The sequence below is a fragment of the Solanum verrucosum genome, unplaced genomic scaffold, assembly GCF_900185275.1.
Source record: "Solanum verrucosum unplaced genomic scaffold, falcon-dt-bn FXZP01000079.1, whole genome shotgun sequence".
Taxonomy (NCBI): Eukaryota; Viridiplantae; Streptophyta; class Magnoliopsida; order Solanales; family Solanaceae; genus Solanum; species Solanum verrucosum.
The window spans coordinates 4,753,398-4,773,300 of record NW_026020368.1 but is presented as its reverse complement, the minus strand read 5'-3'; the positions used below and the strand labels follow the sequence as shown (position 1 = coordinate 4,773,300).

General features: G+C 33.2%; 1 protein-coding gene across 1 annotated transcript; it reads right to left on the bottom strand.

The window, feature by feature from the left end:
• Window positions 1-10,046: 10,046 nt before the first annotated feature.
• On the bottom strand, window positions 10,047-15,508 carry LOC125838191 (uncharacterized). The gene is made up of 4 exons (XM_049517265.1): window positions 15,019-15,508; window positions 13,797-13,946; window positions 10,755-11,069; window positions 10,047-10,628 (listed from the first exon to the last, which is right to left on the bottom strand). Exons 1-4 carry the CDS (start codon window positions 15,442-15,444, stop codon window positions 10,221-10,223), a joined length of 1,299 nt encoding a protein of 432 aa, XP_049373222.1. The 5' UTR covers window positions 15,445-15,508; the 3' UTR covers window positions 10,047-10,220.
• Between the last annotated feature and the right edge of the window lie 4,395 nt (window positions 15,509-19,903).

Here is a 19,903-nt window from a genome sequence, read left to right as displayed (position 1 = left end):
TGATGAACACTCAATCGAAAAGGTGTACTACGTAGAAGGACTGAAACATAATCTGCTTAGAATATACCAACTATGCGACAAGGGAAACAAGGTAACTTTCCTATCTACCGGTGTTGAAGTAATAAATCTGATCACAAAAAGGGTAGTCTTAACTGGAAAAAGGGACAAACATGTCTACACTGTAGACACTTCAATCACATCTGATGAGAATCTAGTATGTCTAAGTGTGTTGGATAAATATCCTCTACTTTGGCATAAACGACTAGGTCACGCTAGCCAAGCACAACTAAATAAACTCATCACTAATGATTTAGTAATAGGACTACCTAAAACAAAGTTCAAGGAAGAAAAGATATGTGAAGACTGTACTCTAGGGAAACAAATAAAATCATCATTTAAATCAAAACAGGTGATAAGCTCAACCATGTCCTTAGAACTAATACACATGGATTTATGTGGACCAATGAGAGTCAAAAGTAGGGGAGGTAAAAGATATGTGTTCGTATTAGTTGATGACTATACTAGGTTTACTTGGACACTTTTCTTGACATCAAAAGATGATGCATTTGAAGCATTCTGCTCATTAACAAGAAAGCTTCAAAAGGAATTTGATAAACAATTAATGGTAATCAGATCTGATCACAGAGCAGAATTTGAAAACTCAAAATTTGCCTAATATTGTGATGTCCATGGAGTTGACCATAATTTCTCTGCCCCTAGAACCCCACAACAAAATAGTGTGGTTGAAAGAAAAACAGAACCTTGCAAGAAATAGCTAGAACCATGATGATTGCAAATAAAATCACCAACCAATTCTGGGAAGAAGCCATAAATATTGCTTGTTATACCATAAATAGATGCATGTCTAGACCTATGCTAGATAAAACTCCCTATGAGTTGCTAAAAGATAGAAAACCTAACATCTCTCATCTACGAGTGTTTGGGTGTAAATGCTTTATTCACAATAATGGAAAAAATCTGCTAGGTAAATTTGATGCTAGAAGTGACAAAGGAATCTTTTTAGGATACTCTACACATAGTAAAGCCTATAGGGTACTCAACAAACGAACAATGTGTGTAGAAGAGAGTGTGCATGTTATATTTGATGAAAGCAATATTATGTCTAACCAAGATTTGCAGGAAAACAAAGCAACATCAAAAAAAAATATTGATCCTCTATAGGAACAGATACAAGAAACAGGTTACACAGAAACAGTAAATGAACACAGTGTTGAAACTCATGAGAAAGATGATGCCTCTGAAAAGGTTCCTGATGAAAACCAAATAGATTTGAACAATGGTCAAGATACAGAACAACCAAATTTGGTTCTAAAAGATTATAAATACCAAGGATCACATCCATTGGACAATTTACTTACTGATCTTAGTTCTGGAATAACCACCAGATCAGGGATAAAAAATCATTGTGCCTTTAATGTATTCCTATCCATGATGGAACCAAAGAAGATTAGTGAAGCTCTCCAAGATGCAGACTGGATTATGGCCATGGAAGAAGAACTAAATCAGTTTGAAAGGAGTATAGTCTGGCATCTGGTGCCTAAACCATCAAATAAAACTATAATTGGTACAAAGTGGGTGTTCCGAAAAAAGTTACATGAACATGGTACTATAACAAGAAACAAAGCTAGGCTAGTAGCCCAAGGGTATAATCAAGAAGAAGGGATAGATTATGATGACACATTCTCACCTGTGGCCAGGTTAAAGGCAATCAGATTACTCATTGCATTTTCATTCACCCTGTATCAAGTGGATATTAAAAGTGCATTTCTTAATGGTTTACTAAAGGAAGAAGTATTTTTCAAACAACCTCCTGGATTTGAGAACAATGACTATCCTGACTATGTCTATAAACTTGATAAGGCTCTTTATGGGCTAAAACAAGCTCCAAGGGCATGGTATGATATATTGTCAAAGTTTCTCCCAAGCCATGACTATTCAAGAGGAAAAAATTGACAACACACTTTTTCTCAGAAACAAAGGAAAGGACCTACTGATAGTACATGTGTATGTTGACATATCATTTTTGGAGCCACAGACAAGACTCTCACAAACGATTTTGCCACCCTTATGAGCAACGAGTTTGAGATGAGCATGATTGGCGAATTAAACTACTTTCTGGGGATTCAAATAAAGCAAACATAATCAGGTACCTTCATTCATCAGCAAAAGTATGTCAAGGAACTACTCAGAAGGTTCAACATGGAAGATGCTAAACAAATTGATACCCCAATAGCTACAGCTACAAAATTAGACTTGGAAGGAACAGGTTCTGCTGTGGAACAAAAACTGTATAGAGACATGATTGGGTCACTCTTGTATCTTACTGCCAGCAGGCCTGATATTGTGTTCAGTGTGGGATTATGTGCTCGATCTCAAACTAGTCCTAAAGAATCTCATCTCCAAGTTATTAAAACAATTCTCAAATATTTAAAAGGAACCACTGATTCAGGACTATGGTATCCAAAGGGAAGTAACTTCGAATTAGTAGGGTATGTCGATGCAGATTATGTTGGTTATTTAGCAGATAGAAAAAGTACCACAGGCATGGCTCACTTTCTAGGTTCATGTTTAATTTCATGGGGATCAAAGAAACAGAACTCAGTTGCACTATCCACCGCGGAAGCTGAATATGTAGCAGGAGCCTCGTGTTGTGCTCAACTACTATGGATAAAAAAACAACTCAATGATTTTGGTCTTAGTATTAAGTGTGTCCCAATTTTTTGTGATAACACAAGCGCAATTAACATTGCAAAGAATACTATCCAACATAATAGAACTAAACACATAGATATTAGTCATCATTTTTTAAGGGACAATGTAGAAAATGGGAAAATTTCCATGAATTTTTGTGCCACTGAACAACAAATTGCAGACATTTTCACAAAGACATTATCAAGGGAACATTTTGAAAGGAACAGGTTGGAATTAGGAATGATGAAGATCACCTGAGTATCTCTACTCACGAGAGTAAACTATGGCACTTGATTATGTACTATTATACTAAAAGTTTTCATACTCATAACGAATTTTAACTAAACGAATTCACCATTCTCAGGTAATCAGGAACTCAAGGATTTGGACTTCAAAAATCATCATCCTACAGTAAAAGGTATATCTACTATACTTATTTAAGTGAGACCAAAATATTAAGATTTGTGCACTGGTAACCGTTCCCGCATTAAATACCTGTAAGAAGGATTTTTTTTAAAAACCGCCAAAATCAAAATAAATCTGACTTCTCCATCAAATCAACATGTTCCTCTTCTCCAAAAACCCTTCCACTTCCCGGTAATCATTCTCAAAAATCAAAAACCCTTTTTATTTTTTTTCACTCTCTACAGAAACTCATTCTCCTTCTTTTGTCTCTTTTCTAAATTCATCAAACCCTATTTTCAAAATCATAGTGTCTCCCTCAAATTTAAACCTTGTCCTTATCCCCTTTGAAAATCCAGAAAACCTCTTTAAATTACCTGTTGTCATGTTGATTGACCCTTGCAGAATAACCCATCTCGCATATCCTCTTATGGAAGAAGCATCAATTCAGGGGGAAAGAAGAAACCAGAGTTTGAGGTCTGATTTAGGAGATGAAATGATGGCACGTAGTGAGGGGGAACAAATATCCTCAAAGGAACAAGCTCATTCTTATTGTGATGATGACGATGATATTCCGTTGGTCCAGCTGGTTTCTAAAAGACTTTGTACACGACTGAGTATAATCTTTTGTCGACCCATTGCTATGATTCTTCCAGATGCTTATGACAGTCTTAATTCTAACCCATCAATGGAGGCTCCGGTTCGAGTGACTCGATCTGTACAGCGTACTCAGGATGCAATGCTTCTTGCTAAGTCGACTAAGAAAACTCGCCCGGTGCAACGTAAGTTTGTTCTCCCTTCAAATCCTATAGAGATTGATGATGATGACATTATTGAACCCAAAAAGAGTAGAAAACGAAAAAGAAATACATCTAAACCAGAAGAATCTGGTCCCAAAGAAATCTATGAAATTGACTCTGTTAGGGCACTATCCTTTAGGAGAAGAAGTGTGATTAGGGGTAAGGTAATTACTGGATTTGAGGGTGACGAGATGAGTGAATTACTGGCTCTTGTGCAAGCCCAATGATGGACTGAACTACTTAGTCAAGGAACCCTTAGGCGTAAAATGGGTAGAGAGGAAACCAGAGAGTTCTACCTTAATGCAACAGGGTCTGCTACGTCAATTTCAAGTACTGTTTGTGGTGTTTCGTTCACCCTCAATGCTGAGATTTTATCCTCTATACTCGGGGTACCAAATAATGGATGGGGTCACTACGTTAAGCGAAATTGGCCACCTCTAGAGGGTAACATCTCTGCTCTTGAAATATGTCACCGATTCTCAAATGATCCTACACTGAATAAGTATACCAGAGTTGATAAAGGAGCTATGCCACCCTTGCATCGTTTGTTGTTTGATGTTGGGCATAAAATAGTACTACCTCGAAAGCAAAAAAAAACGGAGGCAAATTATTTGGATCTTACTCTTATGGAGTTGTTGCTATCTAAGATCCAAATTAACGTACCTGCCCTGATTCTCAGTCATATGCATGGTCTATGTGTGTTTGATAAAAAGGAACGTGGACTGGCGTATGGGTTCTGGCTTGGTATGGTGTTTGAACATTTTTGTGTTCCTGTTAGAGAGTGGCAGATTCAGACAATTAAGGATGTATTAGGGGTTGTGAATCATGAAACTATATCTGCTACAAAGAGAGGGGCAAATGCACCTATGCAACGGTTGAGAGCCTCGTTGACTGCTAAGAATAAGAAAATTACTGCACTATAAGGTTCTCACTCTGCTGCAATATATTTGCACATTGATTATGGATTGAAGCATGCTAGGTTGGCTGAACAAAATTCAAGGCTTACAGAGGAGCTTGCTCAGACTCAGGCTGCGTTGATACTGAGAGATTATCTAATTCCAATCGTCTGAAGCATCTCTATGAACTACTAACCAAAGACTTCCTTTCCTCGTCCTCTGCTTTACCACCATCTGTCTAAATATCCGCTTGGTTGTGCTATGTCTTGTGTTTTGGGTCATCACTTTTTCAAGTCTGTAGTAGACATTTCTATTTTTGTGGATAATGGTTTTTGTTTCTGATCTGTGATGTACCTAATGACTCAGTTTGGTGTGTTTTTGTTTGTTATAGCTTGTTATGACATTATTGCTTGTGGCATGGATATCTCTTTATTTTCAGTTATTTTGCCTAATGTCAAAAGGGAGAAGAAAGCGTGCATATGTGTTTACCTGTTCGATGCAAGCAGAAAGAATTTGCCATAGTCAAAAAGGGGGAATTTGTTAAAGTCTCTAAGTTTTGAAGAATGGCAAAGTGAATAGAACAGGTCGTGCATGTGTGGTACAAAAGTGCTTTGTCAAAAACGTATAGAAGAAGGAGTTCACGATTAAGGATGTTTTCCTAATCAATTAAGGAAAACTACGTAAAGTAGGACAACTACTATGCATAAGTTTTCTGTGAAAGAAGTTGAGTACAAAATAGGCGTCCAAGTTGAGTTCAACAAGGCTTTGTAGAGGCAAAGACAAAGTTGAGTCTAACAAGGACTTGCTGGAGTTCCGATCTATAAATAGGGGGTTATTTTCATTAGAAAGATTTGTGCACTTACATTGAGAGAAATATCAAAACACGATCAAGAGTTTGAGAGAGTTTTGATTTCTATTTTAGGGAGTGCTGCGAGTTGAGAGAAATATTGTATGATTGTAATCAAGAGTTTTTTAATACAATCAAGTGTTTGTGAGTAGGTTTCGTTTGACAAGTTGAATAACTTGAAGAACGATAGAAGACTTAAACCTGGGTTTTTTTTGTCTTGGGTAGTTAGGAATTAGAGTTTATAATTCCTTAGGTTACATAGGTTTGTAATCGTTGTGTTATTTGAAGTTTTATAAATAATACACAGTGTTGAGCAAGTTGTTATACAAAATTATTTATTGTTAAGATTCAAATAAATAGGAACGAGTAGTCAGTATGTGTTCCTTTATAGAATTCAGGAGGGTATAATTCTAGCAGGTATGTATTCAGTAAATTAAGGATATTTTTATACTTTAGATAGTGATGCTATTTTAGATTGTATTAATGAATTCGTATTGGATGGTTTTGTAGTCATCATGGTATATTTGTTGTATTTGTGTTGTGTGATTTTATATGTTACTGTACTTATAGGTTTTTGTATTCATTATGCTCTGTATATCATTTTCTAGTTATGGACATTGTAAGACTATTGCTTGTATCCAATTAAGTAAAGATACATATTAACTTATACATTGGTATTCCTTTAAAACAAATAGTGATGATATTCAAGATTGTATTCACTCCTTATTATTTGATTGTTTTGTATTCATTATGGCATATTTGTTGTAGTTGTGTTATGAGCTTTACAAGTTATTATATTTACATATGTTTGTATTCATTATGCTCTGTGTATCATTTTCTAGTTATGGGCATTGCAAGAGTGTTGTTTGTATCCAGTCAGGTTAAGATACATATTAACTTTATACATTTGTACTCATTTTAAACAAACAGTGATGATTTTTCAGATTCAGTATGGCATATTTGGTGTATTCATTAGATCTTAATAATTATTGTATCTGACTACTGTGGATTATAAGTTACATTATGGTATAAATTTGTATTTTGTGATGTGGTTTCTAACTTACACTATGACATACTTTTTTTATTTATATCCTCGCCAAGTTAAGTGTTTTTTCTTACAAAACTCATTTATGCGGGGAATTGCTTTTGCCTGCAAAAAATCTATCCAAGAATGCACCCCACTCCACATTCATTGCTATGTTAACCATGAAATTAAAACTCATCTGACTGATCTTCTTACTGAACAGAGGATTAGATATATCTCTCAGTCAAGAAGAGAACGAGTTCTTTGAGATAGCCTTCATTGAAAACATACCTCAACAGACACATGGGAGCTTGTAAGTTGGTGTATTATTTTGAATTTAATATTCTCATTTATTTATGTAATTGAATTTTTATTTTCTCTTCTCCTAATGCACATAGGGATTGTGGTATTTATATGCTTGCTTATGCCGAGTGGTTGTCTTATGGACAAGGAAATCCAGCCTGTAACTTCGATGTAATGTTTTTAAGGTCGAGATACGCTACACTTCTTTGGAACTATGGCCAACAGAAGAATGATGTCGGAGCCATTAGTGATAGTGAAGCACCCCCAAGGTATAACAGGCCTCAGATAGCTCGTGATGATAGTGAAACAATTGAAATACAATAGTTTGTAGTATTGTTAATCTTTCTTTATTCTAAACTATTTTGTCTATTATACATTAAATTTTTTGTAGCAGTTTATTCTGCAAAATCATCATTTTGATCTTATGAAGTGTTGATTTATCATTAAAAAGTTTTGATACATATTATTTTATTTCATTGATTCTATATGTAGTATGTTGTATCTCTCAATAGAGAATTTAAATACAAATGGTTATGCTTTCAAATACACTAAGATAGGTCGTATTCATTAACAATCTTTCAAATACGGATACAATTTGTGTTGCCACGATTATTCATATACAATCTTAATTAAAATTTGAAGTCATAATGAGTTTACCTAAATTACCAAATTGTAATATGTATTTGTTAATGTTCATGCAGTCTCTCTATTCATCATAGTTCTTTCTCAACATTTTTTTAGTATTTTAATTACCAGATGTTAGTTTACTTTTTGTATTCATTTTGCATATACTGAACTTGAATAGTTTTGTAGTTCGTCTTGATCATCTTGTATTTAGTCTTCGTAATTATATACCTTGTATTTTATAAATTAAAGACTTATCAGATCAATATAGTTGTATCCACTGTTACTTTCAGAAAAGCAAGTCAATTACACAAGGACAGTTCGAAGTAATATATTAAAAGGAATACATAATAAATGACAAATACAAACTGGCATCTGAATACATTTCGAAATATAATATTCATTAAAGATGATCAAAATAACAATTACATAAAATAAGGACAAACAAAATTATCCAACACTTTCCAAAAAAAATACAAACATATCTAACTATTCAGTGCGTGGTCTATTCCTGCATGACCGCCTATTATGCCCCTTACATCCACAGGTAATACAAGAATTCTTGTTCTTCTTCCCATATAGCTCACTGTACGATTTATCACGAAACTTCTTTGATGGCCTGCGATATAGTTTATTGAATTTTGGTGGCCTCACTACTTCATTCTCTATATATCCAGGTACATTCAATCGATTCGATCAGATAATGGAGTAATTAGATTACTGTATGTAACAAGTGATGTATTTGATTTATAAAGGTCAGAACAATACGGTTCAGGATCAAGAAATTTCTTCTTTAAAACAGCCCAAGCATGCGAACATGGTATTTCATCCATTTGAAATCTCCTACATGTACAAGTTTTCCTTTCCAGGCAAACAATAAATGTTGTACCTTCATGATGAACATTGTGCACATAATTACTTATTGCAACTACCTGTTAAATAAAATCAAATCAAATTGCATGATACAAATTTTACAGGGATATAGAATAATGTATGAAATGCAAAATAAAATGAAAAAACACAATATACTGTCATACGTACTGATCGTTTTTCATTTTCAGCGAGCATTTCTTGAGCTTTACCACAAAGTGTCGTGAATGTATTTGTATATACGTTAAAATACTATTTATTTAGAATGGTGATATTATCTTGTTTTGAATTAAACAGTTTCAAATGCATTACAATTCTTTTTGAAGTCTGCCAACATATATGTATCCTAAACAAATATTGAAATAGTATTCAGATCTAGCACTTACAAAATACATTATATTGATCATATCCTTTTCGATAAGAAATACAATGTTGTTCAATAAACAGAAAACAAATATCCAAATAAATAAACGAAAATACAGTACAATTGTCATAAAAAATTGTACCTGCTCTATTATTTTTCGTAGGGATACAATTTGATTCAAAAAACTAAAAACAAACAGCCTATGAAAAAAATATGTCTTCAAACAATTCATTATTATTTTTGTATTCAACAAGCAAAAAAATTCAACGAATCCACCAAAACTAATTATTCATATGTTGTTCATAATACATACAATTTACAATGAAAATAGATACAGTTTACAATTATGTAAAAAATTTCATATCAAAATTATAATCAATTAGAAACAGATTAAGGATGAAGCAATTAACTAATACCTGGTCCAATTTGTATTCCACCAATTTTATTGAACCAACAGAAAAGTCCTTGTCCAAAGCTGCTTGTCAACAATTTTTTTGTCCTATTTCGTTCAAATCTATCTTATCAAACAGAAAAAAAAAATAGATTTTAATCAAAACAAATTGATCAGAGATTGAGTATTTTCAATTGAATCTTGAATATCGATAATGAGAAAATTGATCAACAATGGGGTGGCCGATGAAGTATTTAGTTTTGATTTTTGTAACTGATGAGACTTTTAAGCGATTTTTCCTTTTTAAAATTATTATCTCCCCTAAATTTCTCATTTCTGTTATTTTACAATTGTATTCTTTCAATTAAAACAAATAATAAAAACTTAATTAAGATACATAATAAACTATTTTTTTGACATTTTTACTAAATATTGAAAGTGTTGACAATGGATCCTATTAAATGTTAAAATATTGACATTTTGAAAAATTTCCCGTCACTAAATCGGACTGTGTTTTTGTGTATCTCTAAGCCGGCTTAGCAAATTTGATCCTAAGAAGATTAATTGGATTCACTTAATCCTCTCTTCGAAACCATCTGCACATCTCCATCTCATATAAGATTAAAAATTCTAAAGAAAGAAACGTCACTCACAAAGCTTCAATTACTTAATTACCTCTTCTTCTCCACCATAATCAACAATATATATATATATATATATTCTCTTTTCTTGTTTGTCCAAATCTCGTTTTAATAATTTTGTGCTCTAGGTTTCATTTTTTGTGCTGACTATCTTAACAGGAGAAACTGCAAATCAAATGTAATATAAAGACCATGCACTACAAGTTTTCATATCAGAAATTCAAGTTTCAACTTTCAGTTCATAGGTATTCAAAATTGATGGCAAACAAATATGACAAAACTGACAATCTGAGAACGCTGGTATTTCATGGGCTCTCAATGCCTGAGGTTACTGTTAAAACCGAATCTACCTTCTTCTCTTTCTCCTTACACTTGGAAATACAAGTGGAACAGGAAGAGTAGCCAACACAACGTTTTTCTCACGAACAAGCTTGCAACCTAAGTACTCATAGAAAGGCCGCAATGCTACAGCATTAATTCTCAAATCTTTGGCTATATCAGATGGATCACTACGAAAATCATCAGCAAAGAGAGTAAGCACCAACACATAGTTGATAAGAAGAGTTACTTTCTCTTCAGGCAGCCTTTTTGAATCTGAAATGGAAAACATTGAAGTGAACTTCTGGGACAAGATGCCAGGAAACTTGTGATGCTTTGCCGATGATACACCATCCATAGAATGTTTATCCTTGAACTTAACAAGATGAGTAATGAATGAAAATATGCCTGCCAGCCTTTTCTTCTCATCTTCATCCTACAACAAAGCAGGTGAATTTGGCACGCCAGATAAGGAAAATATGAAACTGTTGATCTAATACGACAAGTGTTCACTGATAATACAAGGAAAAGATGATATTATACAATTTTAAGCATTTAGTACCTGTATATGTTCCAATTTGTAGGATCTATTGCAAACAAAGCTTGGATAAAGATCAGGTGTCATTTCTGCTCCAGCTTCCGTAAGTTCAAAAATATCCAAAAGAAAATCCCACTCTCCTTTGGAAATAATCCTGTCTAGTGGATATGCCAACTGGGGTATTGTGGCATCTAGATCATGTGGTGGTATATTCCGAGCACTGTCTGTGGCAACAGCTACTTCAAGAGCCTCTTTGTTTATTGCTCCGGCTATATTCCTGTCAAATTCCTCTTGATTTCCAGTATCTTCTTGTTGACGTAGGGAATCAAGCTTCCTAGCCTGGAAAGCAAAGACCAGAACTATATAAAAAAGGCAACACTATTACGAAAGATTGATGACAAATTTATCTGCTCTTTCTTCTACATGGTCATGTACTTATTCGGAAGATATAGCTAACAATGACAGCCAGCTTTGCTTTTCCCACAATTGAATAAAACAAAGATACACATAGATTAAGAAACAAATAACCTTTTAATTTGGAGTCCCCACTTTTATAGTAAGAAAAAGAAGGTGTATTTTCCAAGTTAAAAACCTCATTCATCGTCTATAAAGTCACAAAATTACACCCAACATTCTTTGTAATAAACTTTGGTAATCATTGCAAGACAAATTAATAGAGTCCATTAAGCGTTTCCATGACACTTCACAAGAATCGAGATGATGTAGGGATGTCAAAATGAAATTGTTGGAGTTTGTACAGTAGCCTCACTGATTTTAAATCCAAATGCAACTCTATTCTTCAATCTTACAACTTTTAAGCATGTTTAAGAAAAGACTACTTGTAGATACCAGTTCCTTACAAATGCTCAACCACTCTGAAAGCTGCTCCGGATACTCTGGCCATTCAATAATTTCAAAGATTCTTTAAAGCATGATATCTTAGGCCTCATTTGTTTAAACTTAACAAAGGTCTCCATATCTTAGGTCATTAGTGCATTTGTTTACATTAAGATTCGCACTTATTTGGTCTAAATAGGTCTTAATCATTAAGATCTTGAACAAAATCTTAGGGAGTGTTCGGTACAAAGGAAAACATTTTCCAGAAAATATTTTCCAATTTTCCCATGTTCGGTTGGTCAAATATTTGGAAAAACATTTACCTAGGAAAACAAACTCCTTAAAAATGAGGAAAATGAGTTCCCTAATAAAAGTAGAGAAAGCAAGCTCTACTAGTGACATTAAACATTGATTGTATATCTTCAACCCCACTCCCTATAGCCCTCATCCCCACCGTCCCACACCCTTACCTCCCTACCCCATCTCTCATGTATTTGTCTAAATTATATACAAATGCTTATAGTATAATAGTGTTTGCTTACCTACTGAACACAAAAAAATAAATAGGAAATTCACATCTTCCTTTTTTGACAAGGATAAAATCCACATATTTTCTAGAAAACATTTTTCAAGAAAAGATTTTCCTTCATACCGAACACACCCTTAATATCATTCAGTGGAATTTTTATATGGATAATTTCACCACCACTCTATCAACAATCATCCGACGCCACCATTAACCACCTCTGCCGCTTTGCTTTATGGAGACCCCTAATGTCATTAACAAGGAGTGGAGCAAGATCAGGCTACCTTTAAGCTCACTCACAAGATCTGTAGTAATGGAAGTCTCACCCTCATCAGCATCTCAATGGATAGGTTCCAATAGCACATGAAGTTGAACCCAAGGTCCAAATACATCTAAATTTTTACTTGTTTTTGTTTTCATAATTGATGAGTCTGCTGTTAAGTTTTATTAGTTCCGTTAGTTTAGTTATCTTCATGGACTAAACACGGTTGATTTAATTGAAGGTTAAATATGCTCAGTCGAGTGACATGGGGAAAAAGAGATTTAAAAAATAACTCAAGGACTAAAATAGATGACTTTGGCAATATAACTGCAGAAAAAAATCGGGCTCGACTGATGCAGAGCTCTTTTATCATCATGCTATAATGTTCAATCAGACAAATCTCTGTTTCGCCACTAGGAGACTATTAGGACACAAAAGGCACTAGTGATGGCCCCCTGATTATTTTATCAATTATATAACATTAGGTATCTGTGAGACTATAGAACGAACTGTTAAGTCTTCAGGAAGAATTTTGATCAAAAGTTAATAATCTGCTACATACAACAGAGTTCTTTAAGAGAAATGTGCAGGATATATACACCTCATGATGAAGACTTATGTAAAGAAGTAACTATGCTAGGTGATCTCAGTACTTGTGCTTGGAGAGTGAGATTTCTCACCGATGAGCGTTAAATTGCGTAAAACTAATGTTTGATTAAACTTAAGAATACCCCCAACCAAAAAAGAACACCACGATTGATAATATACATACCAGTGATTCATAGAAGTTTCAACGGATAAGAATGTTTTCTGCTAAGTAAACAATAAAGGAACTTACAAGTTAATAATTTGGAGATAGATATCTACAAGGATTTAACCGGGAAAAATAAACAGAACAAATAGAGCAGCACCGAAGTTCTGATGATCAAGTACACAAAATGGGTAAGAAAAGTGAAAAGGGAAGACAGCTGCTTGGTGAAAGAATACGAAGACACCGAATCTGAAGTCGATAATAGAGAAGATGAAACTTTGTTACTTCTTAAGAAAAAATGGAGAAGATGAAATTGAGAAGATAGACATGGGGGAATTGATTTCTAAAGACGGAACTAAACGGCACAGCTCTTGCCGAGGACAGCATATTAGAGATGCCTAAAGACATGACGTTGAAGACCAAATAGAAACTAGGAAAGGTTAGTTAATTATGACAGAAGGGTATTTCGCTTAAGTAGCTTTATTAGAATGGTATTTAGGGAATTTAACTTTTCAATTTGGGGTTCTTGCTTTTATAATAATATATACAGATAGATAGACCAACTTTTTCTCTTCAACGATTTATCTTTGTCATTAAAATAAAATCTACGAATTTCAAGCAACTGAAAAGTAGAGAATCCACAATGTTCTTTATGTCGGTTAAGGATTACGGAAAATGGGAGGAGCATACCTGTCGTATAGACTTCTTTGATGTGTACTTTTGAGTTAATTCTCTCATTTTGTCATTCCTCTCTTCTGCAGTGATTTCTTGCTTGGCAGTATCTGGATCTTCAGTTTCCTGCACTTCTAACCCTCTAACTCTAGGTTCCAACCTAATTATCTGTGATCGTAAGCCAACAAATATGAAAGAGAATAAGATATTGAAACAGCTATTACACTCATCATCTACTTAAAGTTAATGAAAATCAGGATATACGAGATCACCCAAGCTATGTATGATAGCCTAGATAATATCAAAACTATTGGTTAGAGAACAAACTGAGTTTATGTGTAAAGTAGAATACTCTCCAGTTTTAAGCATTTCAAAATGGTAAGCTCACTGAAGCTTCCTTTGCAAGAACCCTTGAGCAAACAAATTAGCAACACATAACACTCCCTGTTTTATGATCACATTCAAGAAAAACTAAAAGAATGATATGGATCAATTACAATAAACATTCCATCCAATCATAGTTCAAGTGGACATTCAATTTTGATAATTATAAGACTAGAACCAGCCATACCGTAACATATTCACACCATCATTTGATTGCTGTGTTAATCTAATAATATATCAGCTGCTGTGGCTGGGATTTGATTTTATTTTCATTCAAGTGGATTTGAGAAAAGAAAAGAACATAATAATGCAAAAATGATTCCATTCTTTATTAACATCTACATAAAATCAGACGAAGGAGCCAATTGACAAAACTTACTCTGCCCAGTTATAGACGAAGTAGCAAAATACCTTCTTTTAACTCTCACCAATCAAATCCTTCAGAGCCATTTACTTTGTTTATTATAATAGTGAATATTTCTATGAAAAAGTTCCTTTTTTGATAACCGAGGTGTCCCGGCCAACATGTAGGGTTAGGACTGATGAAAGGTAATCACCTAGTGTTTTTTTTTGTCTCTATAGGGGTTTGAACCTGAGAATTCTCAACTCAATTCATCGACCACTAAGCTACACCTTTGGTGCAAAAGTTCCTGCCTTCTAACTCACCAATCAATTATACTAACCTTCGGAATCAAATTCACCTTGTTTGCTGCAACAGGGATAAATCCTCAAATAAACTAGCTTCTTTTACTCACCAATCAAACACAATAACCAGAGAGAAAACAAATCTACCTTGCACACTAAAACATAAACAATTCCCATGATACAATACATTCCAATCAACCAAAAAAATTACCTTGTTAGCTGCAATAGGAACAATCTTGAGAGTTTGAGTTTCCTTATCCAGTATCCCAAGCGAGTAAGTACACAATTGAGCAGACGTCGCCTCGCCAGAATAATTAGTCCCAACAAAATCGACCTGTGACCCATTAGGGCTCACCACAAGCTGTAACCGATTATTCCTTTTAGCATTCCTATATAACTTAGTACTCAATTCCTCAAAACCGTCGTTGTTGTTCGTTAAAGGGTCATAACCTGACGGAAAATAACCAACAATCGGAGAAATATTATTAGGATTTTCAGCGATGGTTTCCATTGTGACAGTATGCGTCTCCTTCTTCTTCTTCTTCTTCGTCTTCTTCTTAGTCGATTCGCCCATTTTGCCTTCTACTTCGCTAGGGTTTTGGTCCTCTAGGTTCTTCTTTTCTTTGTGTTTAGCCATAGTTGTTCAAAGGAGGAGGAATGTGAAGAGCGACAAACTTATAGAGCATAAACCCTACTGTAATAAAATGAAAAAAAATTGTAGTTTGAGTTGATTTATTAAAGTGGTCCTTAATCAAGACTTAGCAACTTTAATCCTTTACTATATATTTACTAAAAAATGAGCACCTTTTATCTTATTTTATTAAAACAAATTATAAAAAAGATATACTTAGAAAGTACTTAAAATATTTAATTTTAGAAGATCAGAATGTTAGTTTTTAATTTAATTGAGTCGAAACTTTCTTGCTCTTATATCCGTTGAACAACCAATAAGATCAGAATGAAGGAGATTGGATCCAATGATCATGACCTTCGAACCCCGATGCCGGTGGAACATCCACGTTAGCTTCCGTTGTAGAAGATTGTGTTTTTGTTGGAACTCTCTCCTTGTCGAAAAGTATTTAGAATGCTTCTCAGTTATCACAAAGAGGGAAATGTTGATCAATCGAGTTGGAACGATAATCTTGTTGAGAGCTTTTCATCATACCCTGTCGAGCTTGCTTTGCTAGGATGTTCTTACCTTTGCCCCCCACGCCAGGTTACTCTCTCATCCCTCCCACCCTTGCCTATACCTAGGATTCACATTTGGTTCGGCTTTTCATAGATCTAGAAAGGGATCTCCGTTAGATCGATCATGTTATTAGGGTCAATCAAGCAAGATATAGACTATCTCATTCTTTATTCTATACAATTTCTGGAGGAAAAAAAAGGGTGACTCAACTTCTTAACTAGAGTTGGTGATGGGACATGTTGGCATAATGCACGCTAGAACGTCCTTTGATTTGAATGGACTTTAATTGTGATTTTTACTTTATAATGATACACTCCTGCATCGCAATAGAAATCGAGAATGAAGGTGACTTCGTTACATTTGTTTATAACTGGAAATTTCTAACTCGAAAGCTTTGGTGCTATTGACTTTGCACCAGATTAAAATCAAATCTTAGACAATGCATGTAGGTAGGAACTCACTAATCCAAGCTCAAATATCAAATAATATGAATTAAATACATGGAACGGTAGAAGCAATAAAATAGACATGAAATTAAATAAGATAGGATTACCATGACTAGAAATAGAACGGAAGCGTTAGGGTATTCGCAGTTTGATTTTTCACTAAAAAAATGAAATCAATTAAACTAATTTTCTAAATGTTGGAATCAAATCAAACCAATTAAGTCGATCAATTTTTATCGAGTTTTTTTGAGTTATTTTTTTGTCTTTTTGAATATAAAATATGATAATATACTTTTAAGTACGTTTTAGATTGATTACATTTCAATATAACACTGCTAAATAAGAAAAAAAATATATATGTATGCATTATATTAATCAAGTTATCCATCTAGCTTTCTTTCAAAATTTGTATGTTGTGTCCATGAATTTTAGCTATTTCTAAAAATATAATAAAATTGTGCATCTTGAACAGGAAATTGATAATTAACATTATCAGAATAAAAATTACAAATCAAACTAGAATTAAAGGAAAATACTTGGATTATTACATATAATCTATTTGGTTCAAAAAATAATTATTGTTTTCTTAAGACAAAAATCAATTATGTCGATTTTTAAATCAAAACCAAATCAAACTAAAAGATATTGATTTTTTTTCTTTAAATTAGTTTCATTTGATTCGATTTTTTTGTGAACACCCCTAAGAAAACTTTTAGACAGAAGAAGACATAAAGTAACATAAACTCACACATTGAATACCCCACTCGTTACTTGATCAATCAACCCAAGAAATGTAGACTAAAAAAAAAAGAAAAAATAGCATAAACTCACATATTGAATATCCAACACGATACTTGATCAATCCAAAAAAATGTTCAAAGAGAGATGCAAAAGAACAATCCCCAAAACCTTATCAAACAAAGTAAATCTTCTACTCCATTCAAAATATAGCTAATATGACGAAACTACAACTTAGCAATTTTATATTGTAGTTGCTTAAAACATAAAAAATGCCTTAATTGCACATTGCAGTTTTCGATTGATTCTTGAATAGACCTCTAGTTGCAATCCAATGCCTTAAAGCCCATTTGGACAAATTTTTAGCTTATGACTCGCAAGTCAAAAGTAAGTTAGAGATATTGATTTTATGACTTTTTTCAATTTAGTTTTAAAATAAGTGTTTACAATTTATTTTTTTAAATCAAATATTACATAAAAAAAATTAGGCCAAATAGCATAAATCTCACTAATTAAATCCTAATTATTAGCATTTATGATAGTTTTGAATATTACTTTTGTACCAAATTTCATTGATTGGATACATGTATCCAAGGAATTGTCAAAACATAGATACATGTTAATTAAATGTTTGTAATTAATTTCCTTAATTAAAGTAGTAATTCATAAGTAATTGACTACTCTAAAAGTTTTGGAGCATCTTTCAGCATATCAATGTTATGAAATTTTTCAAAACTATGAAATTCGTATAATTCCTTTAGCAGAACAAGAATAATTGTATACTTTTTCTTCTGGCCAATAAATCAATTTTATTTCTTTACTTTTTGATATTGTGAGTTCTTTCACGATGGTCAGTATAATTAAATTGTTGAGATATTTGGGTTCATGAATTTTAGATACTAATTACGAAGATTATAGAATCGATGAAATACTATTAAGATAATGTGACCTACAACAATCTCGTTGAAGTTATTTCAACACACAATTAAAAATCGATTGTACACAATTAGTCCATTTTATTAAAACAAAAAGAACGGTCAAAATAGACTTAAGTTAAAAGCTCAAGCTCAAAAAATAGACAAACACAAAGAAAGGGAAAAAGAACAAATAGAGACAAAAACAACTAAGAATAAGATATCTGAGAAAAGAAACACCTAAAAACTCACGCGTGTCTTCATCCTTGTCGAATCCAGTGAAAACTCTGATACGCCTTAACTAGATTAACGACGACGAAGCAATGGTCCAAGAGCTTGGGTGTATTTCATTTGGCATTTGCCATGTCTCACTATTGTCATGAAATCAACCCCTTTGAAGACTTCTTCAGGTCCCAACTTGACTTAAACCATAACACCTCCAAATATGTCCCTTCTTCTACCAAATACTCCTTAACATGGTCATTCTGAGGCTGATGTTAATCTTGTCCATGTCTTGTGTAGGTTGAGCTCCGAGAAATTGATATAACTTCCTCAAATAATGTCCAAGATCAACACCCTCCTCCATGTTCACTGACCGAGGTAACCCTTTTAACATTTACAAAAACAGGCAGCCCATGTACATCTGACTGACAAATTTTAGTTTTGATTGTTTCTTTCATTTTTTTTGCTTTATCTTGGTGGTCTAAAAAGATTATTGTTTTGGCCTTTCTTGATTCGTATACTTGGTTTTCCTTGCTTATCCAACTGTAGAATAGTTTTTGCAGATCATTGGTATGATCAAAATGAATGGAACTTCTGCCTGCAAAATTAACAACCATGTTAGTTAAATAATTTGCGAGCTTGTTTCCTTCTTGAAATGTATGAACTATTATCACATCCATGTTCACCCATAATTCCACTAATATCTATTGAAATAACTCAAGGCACCTCCCAAATTTCATCCAAAATCGTCTTAATGATTAAAGAACCAATTTTCATAATTACAGGGAAGATATTATGACAAATGCAATATAATAAACCCCTTTTACTTCAACCTCTAATGCAGAGCAAAACTCAATTTTGTAAGCTTCAACATAAACCAAATCTCCTTATCCATTTCTGATGCAAAAAACATTTGAACCAATGCCATAATTTACTAGACTATAACCATATTTATTTGTAACCCTACAAACAACTTACAGAAATAGTTAGCATAAAAAAATAATACAAACTAAATGGTTAAATGACACTGGAGTGATAATATTACTACAACAATTTTACCAAAAAATAAAATAAAAAAAATATTACTACAACAATACTTTATGTGATATGCTATCCTACTTCTAACCAAGAGTTCTTCAATTGAAATCCTTTTAAATCATATCCTCCACATTAGAGAATATATTTTGAAAGGTAAACCCTGCTCCCATACAAACATTATATTCAAAATAAAATATTATTTATAACAAAGAAAAAAACATCTTATAATATGTTTTTTGTGATATTTTAAGAGGAAAGACATAAAATGACACATGAACTTATTTCGAATTTTCAAAAAGACACATTAACTATTCCGTCCTATTACCCTAATAAACAATCTTGAACTGATATTATTACGATATTTTTTATACTCCTAGCATAGAGAGTGTGTGCACTCTCTCAAAGAGAGTGATCAATCTAAAATAACTAATATAATTTTATTTTTACAAGTATTTTATTATAAAATATATTTTCTTATTTTTCTTATTATTGTCACTTTTTTTTTCATTGTTATTTTTTCTCTTTCGTTCTTCTTCAAAAATTCATTGT

Bases quoted from the DNA above. Each gene is read 5' to 3' on its own strand.
- LOC125838191 (XM_049517265.1), bottom strand. From the start codon at position 15,444: ATGGCTAAACACAAAGAAAAGAAGAACCTAGAGGACCAAAACCCTAGC. The intron at 13,947-15,018 runs GTAATTTTTTTG...TTACGATCACAG, and splicing joins TTCCTATTGCAGCTAACAAG to ATAATTAGGTTGGAACCTAG. The intron at 11,070-13,796 runs GTATGCTCCTCC...TTTGCTTTCCAG, and splicing joins CAAAGAAGTCTATACGACAG to GCTAGGAAGCTTGATTCCCT.